The sequence below is a fragment of the Salvia hispanica genome, chromosome 1 (assembly GCF_029641045.1).
Source record: "Salvia hispanica isolate PSC_SH4W2 chromosome 1, Shi_PSC_v1, whole genome shotgun sequence".
NCBI lineage: Eukaryota > Viridiplantae > Streptophyta > Magnoliopsida > Lamiales > Lamiaceae > Salvia > Salvia hispanica.
This window is the reverse complement of record NC_142692.1, coordinates 40009069-40033375: the sequence shown is the minus strand read 5'-3', so window position 1 is coordinate 40033375 and position 24307 is coordinate 40009069. Positions and strand designations below refer to the sequence as shown.

Here is a 24307-nt window from a genome sequence, read left to right as displayed (position 1 = left end):
ATTAAACGGATGAGACGACATATCAGTCATCACGCTACTTGATTGGACAATTAATCAAGTACGCATGCCGTCTCCAACTATTTACACCATACTCAAACTCATTTTGAGTATATGTCACACTAAAAAGTAATTTTATTCCAATCATTTACACCAAATTCAAAATTTACACCATTTTAGGTTATTGTCTTACAAAATTTTTGCAGTAACACCATATTTGGTGTTGTTTCACAAAAAACATAAAAAATGAGTTTGAGTTTGGTGTATGGTTGGAGAAGATTTCTACACCAAAATTCATTTATGGAGTACGGTTGGAGACGGTCTCATGTTAAGAAAATTTCTCAAACTCGAATACAAATCCGACATTATACATTCAAACCTCAACACAACATGCATAAGACATGGTGAATTCTCTTTAGTGGCGTTTTTTATACATGAGAACAATGACACTAAAGTCTAGACAACGAAACTCTCGTTTGTGACGTCTTGAAGATTGCACGAAATAATCTTTTGATTGCTTAAGATTACTTGTCCGAACTTGAATTATTCTTAGACAATCATACAACTTTTTAAACAAACACCACAAGAAAGGGGTGTTAGGCCATCCGCCACGCTGTCTCTTATCCGTCTCTTAACCGTCTCATCTCTTCACTATTCATGGGTCCCACTGTACTTTTCAGCTCATCTCTTAACTAAGAGACAGCACCTGCATCCCTCCATCTCTTAACCATCTCTTAACTATTCATTCAATTTCATTTTTTATTTTTAATTCCAACAAATTCAATTAATAAAAACACACTTCATTAAAATAAAATAAATATTACAATTTAAAAGCCTAAAAAATTAAAAAAATACATAATTTAAAATCCTAAAAAATAAAAAAAAATACATAATTAAAATACTCTAAATTAAACTATAAAAACTACTCCGCCGGCGAATCATCATCCCCCGAAGTCGGCGGTGCACCTATACCAAGTTGAGCTCTCATATACTCAATTCCGGCCATATGGGCTGAAACTTGGCCAGGAGTCATTTTTGAAAGGTCCGCCATCGTGGCGACCAGGTACATGGACATTAGGGTGTGCGAGCCCATGCCCGTGCCGGAGCCCGAGCCCTCGCCCGCCTGGCTTGATTCGCCGCGGCCCCTCCCTCTCCCTCTCCCTCTCCCCCTCGCTCTAGCCGCCTTCGCCGCCTTGGTCCCTTGCGGCCGACGTCGTGTACCGGAAGAAGACCCCCTGCATCATTGGTTGGCGTGCCCTCACGTGAGGTGTTGCCTTCACCGCCATCACTAGACGAGTAGTGGCCACGCGCCGTGCGCTTCGTGCGTTTCAAGCCCGACTCGACACCGCCAGCCCACCTTTCAAGGTGGTGGACTTGCGACCAAACATCGACAAGCTTGAAATCTTTGCAGACGTCGTCTTTGAAGACCCGCAACGCCGCTCTCAGAATGTCGACTCCACTGGCTCCTCTCTGATAATTCGCCTTTCTCCCCTGTATATCGCGCAAAAATTTTTGACATCTCTGTCGCATCGGTCCCAATGACTGCGGAGCATCTTCACGTTGCGGGGAACGGTATTCTTCGGCCTTCGTGCGTTGTAAACTTCAGTGACTTTTAGCCAAAAACACTTGTGGGTTTGTTGATTCCCGACGACAGGATCGTACGAGACGCTGATCCAAGCGTCGTACAGAGCCAACGTCTCGGCTTGGCTGTATGGATGACGGCTGCCGTCTCCCACAGCCTCTGCCTCCACTTCCTCCTCTTCCTCCTCTTACTTCTCGGCATTGACGCCGAGCCTGAGGCTGATCTTGCCGGAGCCGGAGCCTCCACCAATTGGCCAGTCGGGCAAACTGCGTTCAGGCGCCAAAAAATTCTCCGGAATTTGGGATAATCCCGGCGATTGCCCGTACCTCGGGGGGGGGGGGGGGGAGGGACGATAGTATGCATCCACATCAAAATGTGGTGTTTGGTACGCCGGCGGGGTGGTCGAGCCTTGGGTGCCCGGCGACGAACCGGGAGTACCCAAACAGTTGTACATGCTCGCCCAATCGTCGAACGAGTTCAAGTCGAACCCGCCGGAGCGCCGCCTACTGGAGCCGCCGCCGCCGCTGGAGTTTCCATCGCCGGACATTTTTTCAAACAATTTGAGAGTAGTGTTTGTGTGTAAAATGGTGAATGGAGTATATTTATAGAAGAATAAAAGAAAAAAAAATTTAAAAATTCGACCGTTTTGTTCCCAACGGTCATTTGACCGTTTGAATTTTTTTTTTTTTATTAAATTCGAATTTTTCGAATTTATAAAAAAAAAATTATTAGGTCATAATTACGACGCCCACTCGCGGGCCGGCGAGTGGGCGTCACGCAATGCTCCAGCGCGCGCCACGTGTCGCGCGACGAGATGTCTCGTCTCGTCGAGACGAGACGAGCCTCGCAACGCTGTCTCGATGCTGGCTCGTCTCGTCGAGACGAGACCGAGCCTACATCGAGTCAGCGATGCGGATGCTCTTAGGCAAACCGGACCCCAACATGTTCATAACACAGCATAAAACTATATTTTGTCTAAAAGTGATACATCCTCAACATAAAAAACATTAACAAGAGGATGAATTCGCCAATTAGAACAAGTCACCCGCCTACTATACACTTTTAGATAGCAAAACAGAAAACGTACATATAGACGATCCAAAAGTGCCAATCTCGACCAAAAACATTCATAGAGACAATCCAAAGAGGCTAGTCTCTGCCGAAAACATACATGGAGTCACGGAGATAAGACTCTAAAGTGACCAATCCCCCCACATGAAACATATACAAGGCCGACCCAAATTCAAAATGGTCAATCAGCACAAAAAACATACAAAAAAACAATCCAAAATGTTCTATTCCTACCGAAAACATAGATAGAAACGACTCTAAAGTGATCAAATCTCCACATATAAACAATATGTATGTGTATAACAAATTAATTTGAAAAAAAAAAGCAAAAGCAAAAAAGAGAAAAAATCAAAAAGAAAAAAAAGAGAGAGAATGCTTGATGTTAACGCAGTGTGTCGATCATGTAGGTCCATAATTAAAGCTTGAAGATGGATCATCTTCACAGATTAACACGTCAATTTTCCACAGCCAATCGAAAATCCTAATTATTTCATTTCACTTCAAAAATGGATAAATCTCTCCCAATCATCTTCATCCATAAAATGATTAAAATCTCATCTCTCCGCAGCTCACCTCAGCCATCGCTTAATTGATTCAATTCCTTTCTCATTTTCATGAATTGATTCTCCGATTAATGGCGGACGCGGCGAGATCGGCGGGGACCGTGAAGTGGTTCAGCGGCCAGAAAGGCTTCGGATTCGTCTCGCCGGACGCCGGCGGCGACGATCTCTTCGTGCACCAGACCGAGATCCGATCCGAGGGTTTCCGCACGCTGCGCGAGGGCCAGCGGGTGGAATTCGCCGTCGATTGCCGCGACGACGGCCGGAGCAAAGCCGTCGACGTCGCGATCGTCGCTAGGGATCTGAAATCCGGCGGCCGCGGACGCGGCAGAGGGAGAGGTAGGTTCGGTGATGGAGTGGAGTGCTATAACTGCGGGAGGATCGGCCACTTGGCTAGGGATTGCTATGGCGACGGCGGCGGTGGAGGTGGAGAATCTGGAGATGGTGGTTACCGTGGCTATGGACGCGGCGGCGACGATGGGGGAGGAGATAGTGGTTATCGTGGCTATGGACGCCGCGGGGGAGGCAGAGGTGGCGATGGGGGAGATGGTGGTTACCGTGGCTACGGACGCGGCGGTAGCGGAAGAGGTCGCGGCGGCGGTGGTGGAAGAGAGTGTTACAATTGTGGCGAAGAAGGGCACTTTGCGAGGGATTGCCAAAGTTGATTTTGTTGCAATTTTACTTTGAATTTGGGTGGAAACTTACATAAATCTTTCATTTGATTTCGATTTTAATAATTTCTTGTTGTACGGTTATACCAATGTATTTTTTTATCTCCAATTTCTGATTATGTATTCAACTTGTATCAAATTATTGATTTAATACAATTTTACAACCAATCAAATTCCTGAGTCTCTGACATAGTTAACATCTTACTTACATCACACTATCAAATTATTGATTACATTGGTAAACATCTTACTAACATGACACGATGAACAACCGATGAATATTGACGTCTTACTTAAGTAACACCATGAAACTACTAATTTGGTACTATGATTTTATAACCATCAAAATTCTAGAGTCTCGATTATTGACAATTTACTTATGTGACATTAACGTCAATGAAAATGAAGTAATATTGGACATAGAAACCGACTTACTAAATGATTTCATTTGCTAGGTAGCTTGAGAATTAATCTAGCAAAATCACACAAAAATAATACACTCTCTCTTATACATGTATATGCAACAAGAAACAAATTTACATCTTAGAAATGTGAATAACAAATATATAAATATGTAAGCTATATTCTTTATCTTGGACCAGAGATATTCTGGGATGAGATGAAAGAAAAAGCTGCAGTAGACATAGATACATTGCTACCATGTGAAACATTTGCATCTGGAAACACCATAACGTCACTAAGCGCTCCGGATTCCGGTGCAACAGATGACTCGACGAACCTTCGGCCGTAGAATCGCAAAAAGTTGAGCGCTTCGATCTCGACGGCGCCCAACGGTGTTTTTCCCTCGAGCATACCAACCACGCTCGTCATGGACGGCCTGAGCCCTGGCTCCTCCTGAACACAACACAACGCCACACGCACCAATTTCTCCACGTCCTGGCTCGTCACTCTACCAACTAATCTCGGGTCGACTAGCTCCGAATACCTCCCTTGCTCGTGCATCTCTAATGCGTAGAGTGGGAAGTAAACGAACTCGCATGGTGCGGTTCCTTGGGAGGAGTTGTCCTCGTCGAGGCTATGGCTCCTCGCCCTCGTCATACAATTTTTCCTCCCGCTAACAATTTCTAGTAGCACCATTCCGTAACTATACACATCAGTCTTGTCTGAGACTGTGGAGCTCGTAAGCCACTCCGGCGCCAGGTAGCCCCGAGTGCCTCTCATGGTCGTGAAGAGACTGGAGTCTTCACGACTGAGAAGCTTAGCAAGGCCAAAATCAGACAGTTTCGCCTGATTTTGGTCGTGCAGGAGTATGTTCTCTGGCTTCACGTCGCAATGAATGATCTTGTGCTCACACCCGCTGTGCAAGTAGGCGAGCCCCCGCGCGGCCCCGAGCGCGATCTCGACCCGCTCCTCCCACTCGAGAGGCGGGCCATTCCCGAACAGGGTCTTATCGAGCGAGCCGCGGTTCATATACTCGTACACCAAGAGCCATTGCCTCCTTTGAGTGCAATAGCCTCTCAATTTCACCAAATTGAGATGATGAATGCTTCCAATCACACCAATCTCAGTGCAAAAGTCACTCTTACCTCTCACTCCCAAATTAGTAATCCTCTTCACAGCAACAAGTGATTTGTCTTTAAGCATGCCTTTGTATACCGTTCCAAACCCACCGGTTCCAATCTTCGTCTTGAAATTCTCCGTTGCTCGTTCAATCTCCTCGTAGTCGAACCTCAGGGGTAGACCAGGGATTGAGAATTCGAGATCATCGAACGACATGGACTTCGAATAGGTCTTCGAATTGTTCACGAAGTCGACCTCGATTCGGCTATACTTTCTACACAGAAGAATGCCAATAACAAACAAAACAAAGAGTCCACTAGTAGGTAGTAGCACCACTGCAACTAAAGGTAGCCCCTCTTCATGGTCCGAACCACCAAAACCCGGCGGTGCGGATCGCACAACAACCTTGACGTACCCCACGCGGCTGCTCGTGGCCCTCATCATCATTGATCCGACCGCACCTTCAAGCCTGTAACACGAACCGGACGAATTTTCAAAGAAGAATCCCAAGCAAGAACAATCTTCTGAACAGAGGTTTTTACAATGCGACACATCCACCCCATAATTCTGAGGCGCGACGAACTCGTTCGCAAAGTAGTCTACACCGTGGCCGAGCTGCAAGTAGTTTGAATTCGAAGAATTTGAACTCTCCGGCAGATCAGACTGGCCGCAGGAAACATGTAACGAGTAAGCACTGTCAGATGGAACGCAAAAGGTCGAATTATTTGGAGTTGCTCGAAAGCCAGTGGGGCATGTGCAGACAGGACTGTCTGCAGATGCCCCACGGCTACACAATCCGTTCGTCCCACAGACGACCGGGACACGACACTTTTCAACAGGCATGACGAAATCCTTCTTCTGAGTTGCTCCTGAGTAGCTTAAGATGGAGAACTGGCCAGACTGGTCAATCCTGGCTAGTCTGAAGCCAGTGTCCGGTGGCAGACTCAGTCTGACCACAACGGAAGATCCGTCGTGGTCAGACAGGTAGACTCCCGACTGGTTCATCTCCATGAACCCGACCATCGCAAAGGAGTTCACATACACCGACACGTCCATCGACATCTTCCAATACGTCAGATTCCTCCACTGCAAGACGGCGTCAGAATCCGTCAGGACAAGTTTGTATCCGCCTGTCGATAGATCGTCGGCCGATATAGAACTCGAGAGAGTTGTCCCTATATGCAACCTCTGTCCCATCACAACCGTGTCTGTGGGAGAATTGAAGCTCTCCCACAGAGACGCGTTGAATTGGTCAAGGACCATGAGGTTTCCAGTCTCTGTCAACTGCAGGGCAAAGACTGGGGATTTGAAGGCCGGAGTGGACCACTTGACGCTCCCATGTTCGTCGGCCACGGCAAGGCCGTTTCTCGTTAGCATCATGCTCCCGGACTTCGACACGGGCGCGTCGTGGTTGGCGGACCAGGTGACAACGTTGGACGCGGCGTGGATGACGCAGAAGTAGAACCGGAGCTGCTGAGCCCCGGGGTTGAACATGGCGGCCTTGAACGTTCCATTCCGGGAGACGAGGAACGCGCCGGAGGAGTCGATGAATTTGAGATGTGTGGCTGTGAAATTTGGATATATGAACTCCGGGAAGAGAGCGGCGGATGCAAGAGAGAGATGGAGAGAGAGAAGAAGGAAGATGAGAGAGAGATCCATCATAATGAATGAACACAAGAATCAAAATCAAGAAGATCATAACTCAACTCATCTGTCTCCATCACAGAGTTGACTTATGGATTAGTTTTTCATTCTGTATCTTATAAAATCGGTTTTAGTATTAATTTCAAGAAATGTGAAAGAGAAAGATGAAGTGAATAGAAGCATAAAATAGAGGGATTTCGGCGAGGAGTGACGCAAACGTGGTGTAAATTAATCAAGAAAAGCTGCAACATGTCAACGGTAAGAGGGATGGGGAGTGTTAATTAGTTTAGTATTTATTGCAGCCGCCTGTCCAATAATGGGATGAGCTGACTTTGAACTGTATGTATCTTCTCTTGTGTGAGAGACAGAGAGACAGAGAGAGAAGCATAAAAAGATGAGATTTTTGGTCTAAACTAACAGAGAGTGCAAGATTAAAAAAATCCCGGATCGTTCAGACAAAGCATCAAACAGCTAGAGGGCGTGATACCTGTCTTGTTGTTGTGTGACTGTTTACCAAACTGAATAATGGAATGAGAAATTTATTTGAATATTGGAGTATATACCATGAATAGAACAAAGATGCTCTGCATTGCATCATACTACTGGGATTAGTGAGATACTGAGATTAATGAAACAATGCAAAAGTCTGAGATAGAAGATCTTGTGTGGTGGACTGGTGGGAGCTATTGTACGGAAAATGGGGAAAAAATGTACTGCATCAATGTGCAATTTCTTTACTAATTTACATATAATTCACATATGTTAATAGGTTTAGATTTTCAACAAACTCTTTTCAACATTTTAAACTAAGGAATTTGAAAAAATTACAAGACAATAACTTGACATTTTATATAATTTATTACTCTCAATAGCTTATAATGTTATAAATTATAATATAGTACTCCCTCCGTGTCGCCAAAAAGTAGTTAATATGGTAACAGTTGTCGTGTCAAACCACAAGTATCATAAAAATGGGATTACCGGGGTGTGGTGTATCACTGAATAGAGGCTAGAGCTAATGTTTAGAGCATCCGCAATGGTGCTTAGGCCAGCAATAGGCCAGCAATAGGCCAGCCATTCTCTCCCCTGCGACGTCAGCAACACTAAAAAATCTACCTGCCACATCAGATTTAGGCCAGCCATAGGCTAGCCGCAATAAAAATAATTCAAAATATACTACATTTACGGAATTAAAATTACGATTAAAATACGGAATTAAATTTACGAGACATATACGGGAAAATTCAATAATTTTATTTAAATTAAAAAAAGTACATTAACTAAAAATCATAAAAATAACATAATAAAAAAAATCTGGGCTTCCACACACGAGCCACCTTGAATCTGTTATAGTTTGCCGCTAGCCGAACGGGAAATTTAGAGATAGCGAAAATCGCGTTTATATAGTTTTTCAAAAATAAAAAAAAAAGAATTAAATTTTTTTTTTAAAAAAAAGAATTAAAAAAATTAAAAAAAAGAATTAAAAAAAAAACAAAATTCGGCGCTGGCCGATCGCTGGCCGATCGGGCCGCCACAATGGCGGCCAGCGCATCGGCCAGCGCCGAGCGATCGGCCAGCCCACCCCGATCGGCTCGCCGATTTCACGCTGGCCGACTCCAATGGTTCGGCTAGCCGATTGGCCAGCGCGACGAATCGGCTAGCCGGTCGCTAGCCGCCCATTGCGGATGCTATTAATGGGAAGTTGAGAATATTCTTCTTCACTACATTGGAGCCACCATAAAGGACTTCAAAGAATAGATCAAAGGGCAACTTGGTCATAAAGACGGTCATCAAGAAATGGTAAGAGATTCGTCAAGGAAATAATGTCGTCATAGTGGTTTTATTGCATTAAAAAAATTATACTCCCTCCGTCCCAAGATAAGTGACTTGTATTCCTTTTTGGGGTGTCCTACTATAAGTGACCTATTTCCATTTTTAGCAAAAAGTCAACTCTCTTACTTTATTCTCCACCTACTTTATTCTCTCTTCTCTCCTCTACTTCTCCCTCTCTCATACTTTACTCTCTCCACTTTAACTTATTTAAATACCATTCCTTAAACCCCGTGCTCAAAAGAAGTAGGTCACTTATCTTGGGATGGAGGAAGTATAAAAAAAGGCATATTCGGAATGAAATAGTAATTCCACAAAACCTACAAGTTGAAGAGAGAATGGTAAGAAAGTGCTTAAAGAATCTAAAACTACCTAACAATGATGGTTGAAATTTATAACATTTCCCTTTCAGTACATGTTTTCATTACTAATTTACTATGAATTAGATTATGAATGTTTATAGTATAGGGAACAAGGTAATGTGCATTTAAACACAAGAATAGCCTTTAGGAAAGGTGGGTTTTAGATATTTTTTAAAAAAATAATTAATAATGGTTTTAACCCTAAGATGACTTGAACACTTGGTGTTCGATCTGATGGATGCAAGGAGAAGCATCTTATTAACTGAACTGTGGTTCATTGTCTTTGGATGAGTTAGGGGGTATGACATTTATAGTAAATAAGTATGTTAATATGTCTTAAATCTGTATTGTTTGCCGCTAGCCAAACAGGGGTCCTGACGCTATGCTATGTTTCTGTTTTTGGGTCCTAATTGTTATATTGGGCCTAGCCCGTCTCGCGTGCCTATTTATATAGAAGCAGAACACATGAATCTGTAATCCGAAAACAATCTGAATACAATTTGTTCTAATTTTCTGCCTGTGGACGTAGTCAATACAACGTTGGTGAATCACGTGTCTCTTTACGTTTCTATTTGTCTCGATTACACAATTACTCTATTATGTCACAATAAAGTACTACTCCCTCTGTTCCACTTTAGGAGTCCCGGTTGAGTTCGGCACGGGTTTTAAGAAATACAAAGTAAAGTTGGTGAAAAAAAATAGTGGAATGTGAGTCCTACTTTTATATATTAGTTTTATAATAAAATGTGAGTGGAAAAGGGTTAGTGGAATGTGGGGCCTATTACCAATTATGGAATATTTCAACCGGAATTCCTAAAGTGGGACACCCAAAATTAGTAAACCGGGACTCCTAAAGTGGGACGGAGGGAGTAGTACGCAATCAAGTTGGAATGATCCAAAATGATAAAAAGAAGCTTATCAAAGTTAGGACAAAGGGAGTATTCAAAAGGAGAGACATGGTTTGGTAAGGTAACCATCTAGAGACAACATTTTCTAGAGGAATGTCGAAACGGTTTGAGATTACGTGAGCTTAAAGAAGACAGATGTCCAAAGCCAAGACAAAACAGTTAGTTATTACGTTTCAATGTCTTCAAATTTCATCAAGATTGCTCTCTATAAATAACCAACAATATCACTATGAAATTTCATATCTTCATAGCATATCTCTCTCTGCGTTTATTTAGCTCTTCTCCCTCTCGTTGTTATAATTAATTAAATCAGGTGCATGCCTACAAATATATATTCATGTTAATTATTTTTCTTATTTGCCTTTTTATCTCTTTCCTTCATGAAATCGGGTGCATGCCTACATATTAGTACGTTTCAATGTCTCCAAATTTGATCAAGATTGCTCTCTATAAATACCAACAATATCACTATTGAATTTCATCTCTTCATTGTATATATAAATAAGGTGCATGCCTACTATATTCATGACTTTTTTCTTATTTTCTTTTCCACTCTTTCCTTATTTTTGTGCTAGCTTGATTTCGTCTTGGTAAAGAGGGATAGACGTAGAATATTGTTTGAATGATCGAATTTGAAATTTTGAGATAATAATTTTCTTTTCTTTTTTGTGATGATAGGAGTTTTTGCATAACGATTCACATAAAATACTCGATGATTCGACTATGCTATATGAATAACAAGTAATTTTTTTTAGCTTAGTAGGAGCATTAGCTCTTTGTTAGATCAATGTGTGTCTGCTAATGCTCATAAATTATTTAAGCACATACAAATGGAAATGGAAAAGGGAAAAGAAAAAAAAAATGTGTTTTTATAGTATTCGTGAAATGCTAACCAAGTGACTTGTTTCTAGGCAATCGAAGCAAATTTAGGGCAAACATGAAACCTACAATTATTGCATTGGCCACCATTTTCCTCGTCCTAACCACCGCATTTGCGGACAAGGACGTCCATGGGTCGGGCTTTTGCGACTCCAAGTGCGCTGTTCGATGCTCAAAGGCTGGGCGACAAGACCGTTGCCTCAAGTATTGTGGGATATGTTGCGAGAAGTGTAATTGTGTCCCTTCGGGAACTTATGGAAACAAAGACGAGTGCCCTTGTTATAGGGACATAAAGAACTCTAAGGGCAATCCTAAGTGCCCTTAACTTATTAATATATGGAGTATTAGAAAATTTCAATATAAATGTTGAATGGTGGTAATTATAGGCCTATTAGTGCCTAAATTATGCATAAGAATAAGTTTTTGCATTTCAAGACATTTAAATAAAATTCTCTATAAGTAATTGGTATTTATTTATTAGAGCATTTTCAGAAATGGGATGTATGAGTTACTTTGAATTCATACGTATATTTGAGATTTGAACTTTCACCATATGCAGGTGTTACTCATACCAACAATATGCTATCTTTTTCTATATTATCTATCTTATAAAAACTTCACAATTAAGTTATATCAGTACAATAACAACAACTTAAGAATCTTTGTTGAGAAAAATGGATAAAAGCAGTGATATAAAATTTATAAAATTAGTAATATCAATGATAAAGATTTTAAAAATAAACTAAATTAATAAAAGAAAAAAAAATATTAATAATACTAATTCAAATTAAATTAGAACACAGAGTGCATGTTTGATAAAGTAGATAACATGTTTGATAAAGTAGATAACGCCACCTATAAATGAAATTATATAAATAAAAATACCATCCCTGGATCAATTTAATCAATCTCTTTATACATAACCAAAAGCAAAAATATTAATGAGTCATCCGGCCCGTATCCGGTGGGGTCAAATAGCTAACGGGTCGGATCTAAATCCATTTTCACAGCTTCAGCTGCTGAAGAACCAATCTCTAATTCTCACTCTCCCAATCCTTAAACCCTAATAATCCCCACTCTTCTTCGTTCATCAATTTCAGGTACTAATTGAAATGCAATTCTTTCACAAAATTGTTCAATTGATTCCATTTTTGATTTGTTGGACTTAAAAAATTTGTCCATGTGCAGGGAAAATGAGACTCCTTCGAAGCGCCCTGCGGTCTGCCAACGCCGCCTTGTCTCATCAATCCCAGACCCCTCGTGTTGTTCGAGCGTTTTCTGCTAACGCGTCTCCTCGTAAACATTTCTCAGCTTAAATGTGCTTTTGTCGATTTGATTTCTTGCTAGCGTTGTTAATTGTTGGTTGTGGAAATTGTGCTGTATTTGATGATTTCATGTGGAAAATTAGAGCAGCTTGAAACTCAGTAGGATAATAGAATAAGAAGATCAAAATAAATTAAGAAAGGAACATGATTTCTGCTTTTAGTATTGTATAGAATGTCTGACACTGTGCCTCTTCTATGATTTGTTTTCATTATTCCAATATAGGTGTTGAATTGATTGGTTTTTGTGAATCTGTTGATTATTGTTTTTGTAAAGTTTGATTTGTAATGCTTTAACAGTTAATGATGATTGGAGTGGATCAAACTGGTTTGGTTCATTTGGGGATTCTCAGCAAGACAATTCGGGTGATGGGAATGCGTCTAGTATGGCCGCCTTTTACAAGAAGCTTGAGAATGCTGAGAGGAAACATGATAGATTTGGGTTGCAAGGAGGTTTTGGTGACAGTATGAATTCATTGGCTGACGGGATGGAATATAAATTAAAGCAAGCGGCTTCCTACTTTGAGTTTGATCCACTCGAAGTGACTAGAGATGATTATACTTTCAGGCCTGATGTTAATTTCCAGAGTGGGATGTCTTATGATACCAAGGTATAAACTGTAAAGTGTGACCTGGTTGGTGCTATAGTTTGTATTTTGTAGTTCATACTTGTGTTTGATTGTCTGAACTACTATATACTTTTATGACAACTAGTATTTGTGACATCGCTCCCTCTAGTAATCCTGTCAGAGTTAAATCCTATTTCTGAAGACTGCATATTGTAAACAAGGTTAATGCAGCAATGCCTTTTTTATTCTCCGGATCTACTTTTTAGTTCAATTGCATTATTGTTTCCATGGGTATATATAGATTTGTATACTTTTTGTAATTATAGGATTGTATACTATATCTTTTGTTATTGAAGTTAGTTCCAGCAATCATCTGGCCTCGTTTGAAACAGTCTGACCTGCATATCTTGAGTTACTGATTCTTCCTCAGTTTATGACGCAGTTTTGCTTTAATAGCTTGCCTTTGTAATCTACAGGATCTTGATTTGAGAAAGCCTGGAGTGCGCAAGCCTACCAAAAGGATGGAGTTTGAAACAACGACTGAGGAAGTATTGCGAGAAGCTGATTTCAGGGTAAGTATATGTGCATCTGTCTAACAGTACCTTTATTTAAAGGCATAGTTCTCTGTTCAATTTATGTTGCATTATGGCATTTAGGAGATTCATTCTTCTAAAACTTTAAATACAAGTATAAACATTTTCAATAAAAGTATCTTGGCATATAAGAGTTGATATTGATTTAACTTTGATTATCTTCTGCAAATCCAATTGGCTCCACTTCTCAAAGTATGCATATGGATCACCCTTTTCATCTTTTCAAAAAATATTCGCACTTTTGCTGTTAATAACCCGAAGCATTTTCCTGAGCATTATGCTCTAAACATTCTTTGGGTACCGTCTTAATGTATTTGTAAAAAGCCTTGAAGAGCTGATTCTGTACATAAAAAACAGTTCTGTTAATTTAGATTATACCATCCAAATTTTTTAACCAAATGAGATTATTGCAATTGGCCATTCCTCAACTTTGAATATTGCTTAATTATGAGTTGTGCGACTGTGCAAACAGAAATTGCTGATACTCTTGTTACATTTTGTGTGAAAAAGTCGCTTGAACTTTCTTACTCACTGCTTGCTTGATTTCTCGGCAGAACGTGAAATTCCTTGCAAAGTTCATCACCGAAGCTGGTATTATCAACAAGAGGAGCAAGGTAAGAAACTGTAACACCACTCAACGATCCTGTGCTGTTAAATGACACGTGCTAGTTCTTAGTTGATGATTGTGTGTTGAGCAGACTGGAATCAGTGCTAAGGCTCAGAGGAAAGTTGCTCGTGAGATCAAGACGGCTCGCGCATTTGGATTGATGCCTTTCACCACAATGGGAACAAAACAGTTCAGGTACGGGGATACAATGGAAGACATGGACCGTGATTTCGAATTCGAGTCCACGTACGATCATAATTTTGTCGAGGAGGGGGCAGATGCCTGAAGCCTTCCCTGCTGCTATCACTGGTCCTTTTTTTTGGGAGAACAGCGACTTTCTCAACAGCCCTTGCTTTTGGCAGAGATGATCAGTTGCTTGAGATTACAATGTTGTTCCTTTTGTATGAAACTCTCTTACAAAAATTTCAAGCATTAGTTGTTACAGCAGACTAGCTTTTGTAAGCATTTACCAGCAACAAACCTAGTTGATGAACTACTTTTGTCTAGTTTCTGTGCTGTAATTCTTGAAATTCTTTTGGGAAATAATTTGTGAGATTGAAATATTCATTTCTAATTTTTATATTTTTTTGAATAACTAGCAGACCTAAGGAAAGGATAAGAGTGGTTTTCATAACTATACTTTTACCAAACAAAATTTCCAATTTGAAACTAAAGAATGAAACATCTGATTTTGATTTAACCAAAAGACCCCAATCAGTGTCCATGGTAATATCTCCAATACAACGAAGTAATGAAGTACTCTTATGTTTGACATATTGAAGATACAAATGGGATTAGATCAGTAAATACAGACATTAAGATAAATAGATCAGATGTTCAGAATTATACAAATCCCTCCATTTTCACCAATCAGTTCCCAATCCTCTCGAGATGAAGAGCTGGTCAATGTACTTAACGACTAGAGCTGCCGAGGCTACGAAGTTCTGCATCTGTATTCTTGCTGAAGTTTCTGAAAGAAGAAAAAATACTTTAGGACATTTTGAAAAGATAAAAGTCATGCAATTGGGAATTATATCGAAATAATTGGTTCTTTCATGTTCATGATTGTTAGCCGAATGGCTTATGTCGGCTGATCAGTCAACTTAGGATTCTTGGCGTGTGCTCTGGATGCGTGAGAAGACAAATGTATGTTCTTTGCTAACATATGAATTAATGAAATAAGAGATCTGTAGAAACGTAAAACTCACCATCTTCGTTCAGTTTGTTTAACAGCTGTGCCTTTGTCGGAAGGGCGTACATTCCTGCAGCTACAGCTTTTCTAATGGCCCATCCATGATATGGAGCAAAGACTTGTGAGTAAGCTTTTGAAGCTGGATCCTTTAGGGAATTTCCCCTATAGACATCAAGGTTTGAAGCATTACAAGATGAGTCATTGCACTACGCAGAGATCAATGAGAAACCAACAGTATCGTTAAACTAAAGGATTGCTTTCTAAAATAACAAGCTGTGAGGTTCTGATCATTGTTAAAACACTTGAAATTCACAATATGTACGGATAGACACTGAGATACAAGGGATCATTGGGATCACAAATCCATAACCCAAGAGTCCAAGACACATACATGCTACATCACAATTTTTATGCTTGATGCAAAAATATTGCATTTTATGGTTCACGTTCAGATGCAGTTCATTCATGCAGAATTGTGATTCCGGTGTTTCAGTGTGATTCTAATGCAATGTAGCTCGTTTACTAAATCTCTTATAGAGTGTGAATATTTGAGCAGCTGATTATAGTAGGCTTCTATCTAAGACTGCTAGATACATGATCCAAAAATGATCCACAAATATGAGAATGATCACATAGAAAACACAGCACAAACACCATGAACCAACTACTGACAGGAAGAGGACATACTGTATAGAAATGATGTGCTCAAACAAAACCTTGACCATGTCAATTCCACGCTTCACTCTCAAAAGATTCCTCGTGTGGCTCCCTGGCTTCCGCACACAATCGGATTTAACATCATCATCCATCATCAGCGGCAGCACAGAAATTGATTTTGATGCCCCCGCAAGATCATTCACCTTAAACGAATTGTACAAGGAAATATCAGGCAACCACATTGAACAATGGCAATCAAACCATATCAATCACATGTCACCTCTCATATATCACAAAGCTTCAAGGAGTTGTACAAGAAAATACATACTTAGGATGCAAGATAGATCAAACCATGCATTTGTAACGAACTAGAACTACACATGATTATCGTGCACACGGACGCTATATCCTGCACTATGACATGACCATAATTGCAAAACACACCAACACATATACTGTTACAGATAATGGCACAAATCAAACAGCTAACAAAAAATATTCAGACTCACTAAACAGAGAAAAATTAGGCATTCAACATTAACAATTCACTTGAAATTCCAGTAAAATCACATTAATGTGTTGATCGAAATTCATCAATCAATCACAATCAATTCACCAATCAAATTATGAACACAATAACACTAACAATCAGGCAAATACGACTAGTCAGATTTCCACAAACAAAATCACAATTATAAAAAACAAAACAGATCGTTCGATTTTCAATCTCACCACAACAAACTGAAGCATAAAACAACAGCTAAAATTAAATAAAATTTGAATTACTTTGGCGACATAATCGAGCTCGGCGAACTTGAAAGCGATGCCGAGACAACGGAAGAGAGGAGAGACGAGAGAGCAGGCGTTGGAGAAGGGGGAGAGTTCGAGGCGGGCTTCTTCTCCTTCGGGGAATTGATCTAATCTGATGCTCAATTCCTTGAAGGCCTCCGCCATCTTCTTCAGAGGTTTATCTTCGTCCATTGTTTGATCGGCGGAAGGTGGAAGAGAGGGCGGCGGAGGTGGACGGTACGGCGTCGGTTTGATGCACTTCTGATTTCTAGAGATTTCTCATAACTATTTATTTATTTTTTAGAAAATTGAAAGCATTAACTAAAATATTAAATTAACCAATTATAATTGACAATTTTTTTCTTCATTAAACCTTCCATAAAATTAAATATTACTCCATATCCCTTCCTTAACATGGTGAGAGAAGCAAGGAATAAAGTTGATAGAATTGAAAGTGGAAAAGTAAACAATTATTTTACTACTTTACTGTATTTGATACTACATGATTAAATGGAGTATTTGATTTTGTTATAAGACGGGGAGAGTAGAATCGAATAAAGTTGAAAGAATTGAAAGTGGAATAGTAAACAATTACTACTGCTATTTTATTTTTACTGCTGCTACAGGATAAATGGATTATTTGATTTTTGTTTCTGTTGCAGTGTTTTAACGAAAACTAGTATCACCCACGTACATTGCACGATCCATTTTCTTTGATTTTAACTTATTTTATACTGTAAAATAATTTTATAAATTTAACACGATCCATTTTCTTTTATTTAAACTTATTTTATAATGTAAAATAATTTTATAAATTCATAAAAATATTATTGTATGAAATCTGAAATCATAAATATATAAAATAAAAAATAATTATTAAAAAATATAAAATCAAACAAAGAAAAAAAAATAACACACAAATATATTGATTGGTGATATTGGCAAAAATATACATACATATTATTATTAATATTATGATAGTTTAATAAATTATTTATATCTATTTTATGATTAGTCAACAATATCAATAACTTAATAAAATGTAAATTTAAATGAAAGATATTTGAAGTGTATTGGCGTGGTCCATTGTGAATTATTTTCTTTTATATAATAATTGTAGGTATAATTTTATAATTCAATCACTAATCACTATTAATATAACGATAATTCACGATCATGACTAAAAAATTGAAATAATTTTTTTTGCATTCAATTTGACCTTCCATTCGATTTGACTTCCAAATTGGCCGTTTGAGCATTGGGAGATATCCCTCCATAACTATAGAGTATAGACTCATTCCCATAAATCTCTCCATTTTCTGTATTGTCATGTCTAGACCTGTATTTCCAAGAGAATTCATTCTTCCTTCCTCACGATATACCACAATTATTTGTGTCATGAATTTCGCTCCCTCCAAGCCAATGAAATCAATCTCACCCATCTACATAATGATTTAAATTGGTACTCGGATGGTAAATGCCATTATTTTTTGTAAGACTTCAACTTCAATGCGTAAAATAACATATTTTCTAGATATTTACGTAAAATAATTAAAATATTAAATATATAACTATTCAATACGTACATCTTTTGTAATTAAAATAAATTTAACATACCATTTGGCTTGTAACTTTTATTTTTAGGATTTATGTACACTATGCTCCATGATGCCGCACAAACGAAAATTCATCTTTCCGATTTGCATCACCTCTTCTTCCAATAGATATAGCTGACTGACCATTTCTCATCGGAGAAAGAGAACCATCGCCTTTCGGCTCGACGACCGCCACAGCATTACACCTCTTTCTGACGCCGAGTTCGTATCCCCATTTTTCTTATCCTCCTCGCTTGCGACCGCTGCTTCGCCACCGCGTTAATGATTTGCAGTGATCACGTCGTTTCCCAATTATCTCATCGAGATCATCATCTCCAGCATGTTTTAGCAAACCTGGCTTTTCCTCCCATTAAAACGGCACCGCCACATGCGTCATAGGGGAAGATTGATACAAGAATTGTTTTGGGAAGAGTATTTATAGGGAGTTTGCATGCATTGTTTCATGCTAAGAGTGTCTTTAATTCAAATGACTCCTCACTTTTCATATTCCTATATAAATTTCTCATTTCTATATTAATCCCTATGTTAATGAGTATTGATTGAAAACAAAAAATTACTGATTATAACACTAAGCAGTGGATAGTTAATGTCATTTCAATCAATAAACAACCAATAGCCAACAACAGCTACTTAGCCACTCTTCAATCTGTTAATGTTAACTCACAAACTCCTAGCAAGTTTGGAACAACAACAAATTATCATGACAAAAGCAATCAATTAGAAACATATAGTCACAAACTGTAAATCAACAAAAAAATTCAGGAACATACTTTACTCAATGGTGGCATTGACAAAGCGCACTGCTCACCAACCCCATCCTTCTTATCAACCTTCCACTTCTTAACTCCATGTCGATGATCCTCCTCCACGGTATCACGCATCTTCCTCTTCTTTTTACCCTCTACATTCTCAAACTTCCATGACTCGTTAATTATACTTCCATGAAACCTCCCACTCATTATAATACCTTCCACTCACTTTCCTTTAATTTACACTCATTATAAAACCTCCCACCCACTTTCCTTTTAATTTTAAATTTTAAACTAAATGGGCATTCTTTTCACATATATAACCACGCCTATTAAGTTGAATAAATATATTCAAACAAAGTTTTAATTAAAATATAGTACTAATATTTAATATAAAATGATAGTTTTGTAAATATCCCAAAAACTCCCCTTTTATATATTATATAGATATCACTACCGAATGAATCTCAAAGGTGATAAATGTTTCAAATTATACTTAAAAATGATATGTAAAATATTTTCAAAAGAAATTCTTTGATTTTTGAAAGAAAATTTTAAAGGAAGAAAATCAGATTGTGTAGAAATTGCAATGTGTTTCTCATGTAATCCAATAAATTACTCTATTAGTAATTCCGAAGCAGTTGTCATATTTGAAGGATGACACTAAATTTTAAGAAATAACGGTCTTAAATGAAGAGATAAAAACTATTGAAGCAATGATAAAAATAGAGAAATGGTGTTTGAATTGTTGATGTGCAATTTCAGTAATGCCACAACAAAATAGAAGAGGAAAAAAAACTATGGAATGCTGATTATTGAGCAACGAGGGGCGGGGTGGTGACGACAGACTGGTCGAGGGCGCCATTCACAGCCTACTATCGTAACTTCAATGCACAAACCTCCAGCTCCAACGGAGGCTACAGAGTTTATTACTGTGTATTCGTGTTCATACGCTTCTTACCTTCCTAAGCAGAACCAAAGCTAGTCCTAAATCCATATAGAAATCGAGCTTCCCAGAAATATCCGCACTTCATTATCACACAAAAATAAGCAGCAACGAGAATGCAGGACGATTAAGAAAGTAAATGTTCTATATACAGCAAGAAAAGGCTTCTGTCAATGGACTGTAGTATGAGATCTCTTTCATTATATAAAACACACAACATATGTATGTAACGCTTCCGGAATCCCATGGCTATCACATAATATCACACCAATGCCTCAATTGGATAAAGAAATCAAAGGCAAACAATGCATACATTGTCTCAGCAAACGCGCATTAATTCTTGTAGCTTCTCTGCTGCTATCCCTTTATTGATTGTTAGGAGCAAAAGTTACCTTGGGCTGCAGCAAGACCTGAATTTGATGAATACCAATTAGAAACTTGTTTGTGTGCAGCTACTTCGTGATATACGCAGAATTTTGCTTGGATGAAAATAAAGTTAAACAATTGCCATTTATAGTTACTGATAACATATGAAATATTAGATCTATCTTGGAAGGATATACATACTGGGATTCTGCAATGGACACTAAGTTTGTTGTTCAATTCACCAAGACGCTCCTTTGCCAGGGTTTCTGCTTCGATCGTCCTATCACATGCTTCTTTAATAATAGCCTTCATAAAAACAAAGGAAGGTACACTTCAATTTTCAATAATGGAGAAAGAGAAGGTTGTGTTAAGCTACTTATATACCAATCACAGAGTAAAATAGTTATATAGTAAAATAAACTCATTTTAACTGTTGAATGTATAATAATAGCCTTCACCAAGATATATGTACAAAAAACTAAAAGAATAACTTACTGTATTGGGTCGAATGCTAGCAGAATCATCTTTTCCAGCGATGGATTTCTCCAATAAAAGACGGACATTTGCTAGTTCTTTCATTAACTGTGATGCAACTTCTTCCGCATCATGCAACTGGTTCCTTGAAAACTCAAATGCCCTTTCAGCATGAAGACGAAAAGAAGCACAGTTCAAGCAATCACATAGCCCTCTGCACCCTTGGCGATTTCTCTTGAGTATTCCCTTGAAAGGCTTGTTGTTAGGAGAAACCAAGGCACCCAAATGATCCAACGTGTTGACCGGGGACGAGGGTTGCTTCAAGTTAACTATTTCACTTGTATCAGTATTGCCACTATGAAGTTCTAATTCTACACTCAAGCACGTGTCGTGTTTCTCAGCTGACCTAGGCTCTTCAGGAGTATGTTGCTTGGTCTGAATGCAATTGACAACCGACGATGGTTCCGAGACTAACATACTCTCTTTTGACCCAAGATCTAGTGGTAACTTTGCCAGACCACTTTGACTTTGCCCAGTTTCTTCATTCACCGTGCCTATATCAGGAAGAGTTGCAGAATTAACCGACCTCAGATTACTATTACTATCAGGAGACGAACCATCTGCAGCAGTTTGAATTCTAGCTTCATCGTGTATTCTTTCGCATGTTTTTTCTTTCAGATTATTGTTCACAAAACAGCGTTCAGCAGTGGCGGAAGGAGCTGGCTGTCTATCTTCTTCCAAAACAAACCGATGCAATTTTTTTGGCGGCTTTGCTGCAGTACCTATACAAGAGCGATTAATACATGATGAAAAACCTAGAGACATGAGTATATCTTCTCGGGTCAAGTGATATTTCTTGCATATTTTTTACTTACAGGAATCAGCTTTCGATATGTCCATCAGAAACGGAAGCAATCTCCTGTAACTGACTGACCTAGAATTCCTGAAGAACCTTAGTCGGGAACACGGATTCAAAGCCTGGATGAAAGCAAACTGACATTAAGGAAGCTCATTGGAAATGAAGGAGATAATTATTGTCCTTTCACCAAAGAAAACATACCGCTTTGTCCATCAAACTATCGCCACCTTTGGTATTTGGACACCTTTTCAAGGAGCCATTGATGCTCTTCTCACTGCCAACAATGAAAGTTTGGTCCTTCTTAGCATCCGATGATTCCCTGCCACAACCAACCTCTGTTTTAGCGAGGATACAAGGGTCGGGAGGGGTCGTCTGAATCCTTTCCTCCACTGATGCATCGACTCCATTCACATCACTATGACGACCTTCTTCCTCCACTTCCAGCAGCCTAATAGCTTCTGCAGTCCGATTGAGTTCATTATCCACGCCACTCAAATCCCACTTAACGGTGGAGACTTTTCTTGAATCATTAAACCGAGGAGCAACACACTCAGTTTTGACTGCACAACTATCATCAGCAATAGACCTCGGTTCAAAACCGACACCATCCAACTTCGGAGACCTAGATTTACTTCCAGCATCTACTAATTCAAATTTGGACACACCTACATCATAAAAGGTAATTAAATCTAGCATTCTAGACAATGAATTTTAGTAAAACTAGAGCAGAGCAAGTGCTTACTAGATGAATCATTGACAATATCCATCAAATGCGGAAGCAATCTTTTATAGCTGAATGAATTGGGATTCTTGAAAACCTTCCTCGTCTGACAACCATTAATACCCTAGAAATCAAACCAAGAATTTCCATTACCACTTTTTATCCAATACAAAAACGGCAAGAAATCAGAATAAAAGGCGTGTAATCTGATGAAGAGCAATTTGTACCTTTTTCAATTTAGGAGGAGACGCATTTCCAGGAATCGCCCGATCTTTCAATTTCAGATCACTTACCCCATCAATTTCAGATTTCTCAAGCTCAAAATCCTTCGCATCGTCGACATCCGGGACCGTGCTCGGAGCGAAGCCCTTCAACAGATTGCTCTGCTCTTCGTTTTTGTCCTCGATTGAGTCGACGGCTGGACTGAAAACCCTCTTATGCCGGAGATCTTTGGTGAGCAGAGCGCGCGGGGCACTGAGGCAGTTCGCGTCCAGAAACGATTCCATCGCGGGGACGGGTTTTCTGGTGAGCGGGTCGGGTCTGGAGAATCCGGAGCGGTGCTGGTGGGAGAATATGCGGGACCTGCTGCGCGTGAAGACGGTGGCGAGTGGATTGGGATTGGGATTGGGATTGGGGGATGGTCGGGTGCTCTTCTGTCTCTTGTGAGAGTGGATCTTGGCGGGTGTTATTCTCCAAGACTCATCTAATGATGTCATTCTCCTCTTGATTCTTTGATTTTTCATGCGGTTTTTACGCTCAGCTCTACGAAGCTGGGATTAGGGTTTCAGAGAAGAGGAGAGAAGTGATTTTTGGAGGGAATATTGGCGGGAAAATTGATTGGAGTGTCTCTCTATCATTTTTGCCTCGTATACTTCGCGCTCCTATGGAACACCGCAATTAATGATGTTAACTGTTTTTATTGTAAGATGAAATCATCCATTTATTCTAAAAATTATCAATTCACTTGGAAGTAGGGTATATAAGTTTATTTCTTTGAACATCTCATTTTGGAATAAGATTTCTTAGGCAAAAAATGTTTTAAAAGTGTGGTATGAGCTTACCCTATGATTACAGGGTTGTGGGTAAAACTTATCCTCCCTTCCTTTAAATAGAATATGCATTATTGTCTTTTTTAAAAAAATATACACTTTTCAATTTTGGAAAATCTTTTCTCTATAATGAGGTGTGACTCATTCTCCACTAACAGTACTTCAATGACTTCTGCTCGTAAGGGCAGCACAGTTGGTTCCGAAGGGGCAGATTTGCAAGAATGCTTCAATGACTTTTTCTTTATATCTCACTTACTCATACTTTACTAATTATTTATTAAAACTCATGTCAACCTACATAGTATTATATGGCTTGTCTCCTAGTTGCGTATTAGAAGGCTAATAGTAACACTGTCATGTGCCTAATTTTAACAATTTTTGGTGTCTTCATGCTCGAAGAAGCATCGTGAGCATATGTAATTTATGAGACGACATATGACTTTGTGTTAAGTTGTTCACTCTTGGTCATTCGCTTCCAAATTCTAACTCAATGGAGAAGATTGATCTCATGTACCTTATTTAAGGTAAAAAGTTGTTAGACATCTTTACTACGTCGTTAAGCTATCGATAGAAAAATTGAACAAAGTAGTGTTAAATTTTCAAATTTTGATAATCTCAAAAGTTGATATTAGATTATCAAATTTTGAATTTATTTTATGCCATTTTAGTTTGGATTTTCAATTAATTCAAATCGGATCAAATTATAAAATTTTAGAATTTTGGATATATGATCGGATGATGCAAAAATTCAATTTGAAATCAATTCTCATGCC

General features: G+C 39.1%; 5 protein-coding genes and 1 pseudogene across 5 annotated transcripts; 3 read left to right on the top strand and 3 right to left on the bottom strand.

Annotated features, from left to right (window-relative positions):
* Positions 1-3116: 3116 nt before the first annotated feature.
* Positions 3117-4054, top strand: LOC125224186 (cold shock protein 2 pseudogene; annotated as a pseudogene).
* Positions 4055-4362: 308 nt separating this feature from the next.
* Positions 4363-7738, bottom strand: LOC125224183 (S-locus lectin protein kinase family protein). Its single transcript, XM_048127544.2, has one exon. The coding sequence runs from the start codon at positions 7062-7064 to the stop codon at positions 4470-4472; it is 2595 nt and encodes an 864-aa protein (XP_047983501.1). The 5' UTR covers positions 7065-7738; the 3' UTR covers positions 4363-4469.
* A 2628-nt stretch (positions 7739-10366) lies between these two features.
* LOC125185280 (peamaclein) lies at positions 10367-11498 on the top strand. Its single transcript, XM_048081791.1, has 2 exons — positions 10367-10459; positions 11058-11498. Exon 2 carries the CDS (start codon positions 11084-11086, stop codon positions 11348-11350), a length of 267 nt encoding a protein of 88 aa, XP_047937748.1. The 5' UTR covers positions 10367-10459; positions 11058-11083; the 3' UTR covers positions 11351-11498.
* A 471-nt stretch (positions 11499-11969) lies between these two features.
* Positions 11970-14683, top strand: LOC125222677 (Ribosomal protein S18). Its single transcript, XM_048125419.2, has 6 exons — positions 11970-12125; positions 12214-12321; positions 12648-12958; positions 13393-13488; positions 14064-14123; positions 14208-14683. Exons 2-6 carry the CDS (start codon positions 12219-12221, stop codon positions 14400-14402), a joined length of 765 nt encoding a protein of 254 aa, XP_047981376.1. The 5' UTR covers positions 11970-12125; positions 12214-12218; the 3' UTR covers positions 14403-14683.
* Positions 14684-14786: 103 nt separating this feature from the next.
* On the bottom strand, positions 14787-17064 carry ACD11 (Glycolipid transfer protein (GLTP) family protein). Its single transcript, XM_048125420.2, has 4 exons — positions 16752-17064; positions 15996-16168; positions 15325-15470; positions 14787-15086 (listed from the first exon to the last, which is right to left on the bottom strand). The coding sequence occupies exons 1-4, from the start codon at positions 16944-16946 to the stop codon at positions 14980-14982; spliced, it is 621 nt and encodes a 206-aa protein (XP_047981377.1). The 5' UTR covers positions 16947-17064; the 3' UTR covers positions 14787-14979.
* Positions 17065-20192: 3128 nt separating this feature from the next.
* Positions 20193-23349, bottom strand: LOC125219556 (uncharacterized). Its single transcript, XM_048121566.2, has 7 exons — positions 22713-23349; positions 22507-22609; positions 21966-22429; positions 21781-21883; positions 20927-21687; positions 20633-20737; positions 20193-20475 (listed from the first exon to the last, which is right to left on the bottom strand). The coding sequence occupies exons 1-7, from the start codon at positions 23226-23228 to the stop codon at positions 20431-20433; spliced, it is 2097 nt and encodes a 698-aa protein (XP_047977523.1). The 5' UTR covers positions 23229-23349; the 3' UTR covers positions 20193-20430.
* Positions 23350-24307: the final 958 nt, after the last annotated feature.

Excerpts from the sequence above, each read along its gene's own strand:
- LOC125185280 (XM_048081791.1), top strand. The coding sequence starts at position 11,084 with ATGAAACCTACAATTATTGCATTGGCCACCATTTTCCTCGTCCTAACC.
- LOC125222677 (XM_048125419.2), top strand. The coding sequence starts at position 12,219 with ATGAGACTCCTTCGAAGCGCCCTGCGGTCTGCCAACGCCGCCTTGTCT. Across the intron at positions 13,489-14,063 it reads TGCGAGAAGCTGATTTCAGG|AACGTGAAATTCCTTGCAAA; the intron begins GTAAGTATATGT and ends ATTTCTCGGCAG. Across the intron at positions 14,124-14,207 it reads TTATCAACAAGAGGAGCAAG|ACTGGAATCAGTGCTAAGGC; the intron begins GTAAGAAACTGT and ends TGTGTTGAGCAG.
- LOC125224183 (XM_048127544.2), bottom strand. The coding sequence starts at position 7,064 with ATGATGGATCTCTCTCTCATCTTCCTTCTTCTCTCTCTCCATCTCTCT.
- LOC125219556 (XM_048121566.2), bottom strand. The coding sequence starts at position 23,228 with ATGAAAAATCAAAGAATCAAGAGGAGAATGACATCATTAGATGAGTCT. Across the intron at positions 20,738-20,926 it reads CTAGCATTCGACCCAATACA|GCTATTATTAAAGAAGCATG; the intron begins GTAAGTTATTCT and ends GTTTTTATGAAG. Across the intron at positions 20,476-20,632 it reads GTGTCCATTGCAGAATCCCA|GTCTTGCTGCAGCCCAAGGT; the intron begins GTATGTATATCC and ends CATCAAATTCAG.
- ACD11 (XM_048125420.2), bottom strand. The coding sequence starts at position 16,946 with ATGGACGAAGATAAACCTCTGAAGAAGATGGCGGAGGCCTTCAAGGAA. Across the intron at positions 16,169-16,751 it reads AGCTCGATTATGTCGCCAAA|GTGAATGATCTTGCGGGGGC; the intron begins GTAATTCAAATT and ends AATTCGTTTAAG. Across the intron at positions 15,471-15,995 it reads GAGCACATCATTTCTATACA|GGGAAATTCCCTAAAGGATC; the intron begins GTATGTCCTCTT and ends TGATGTCTATAG.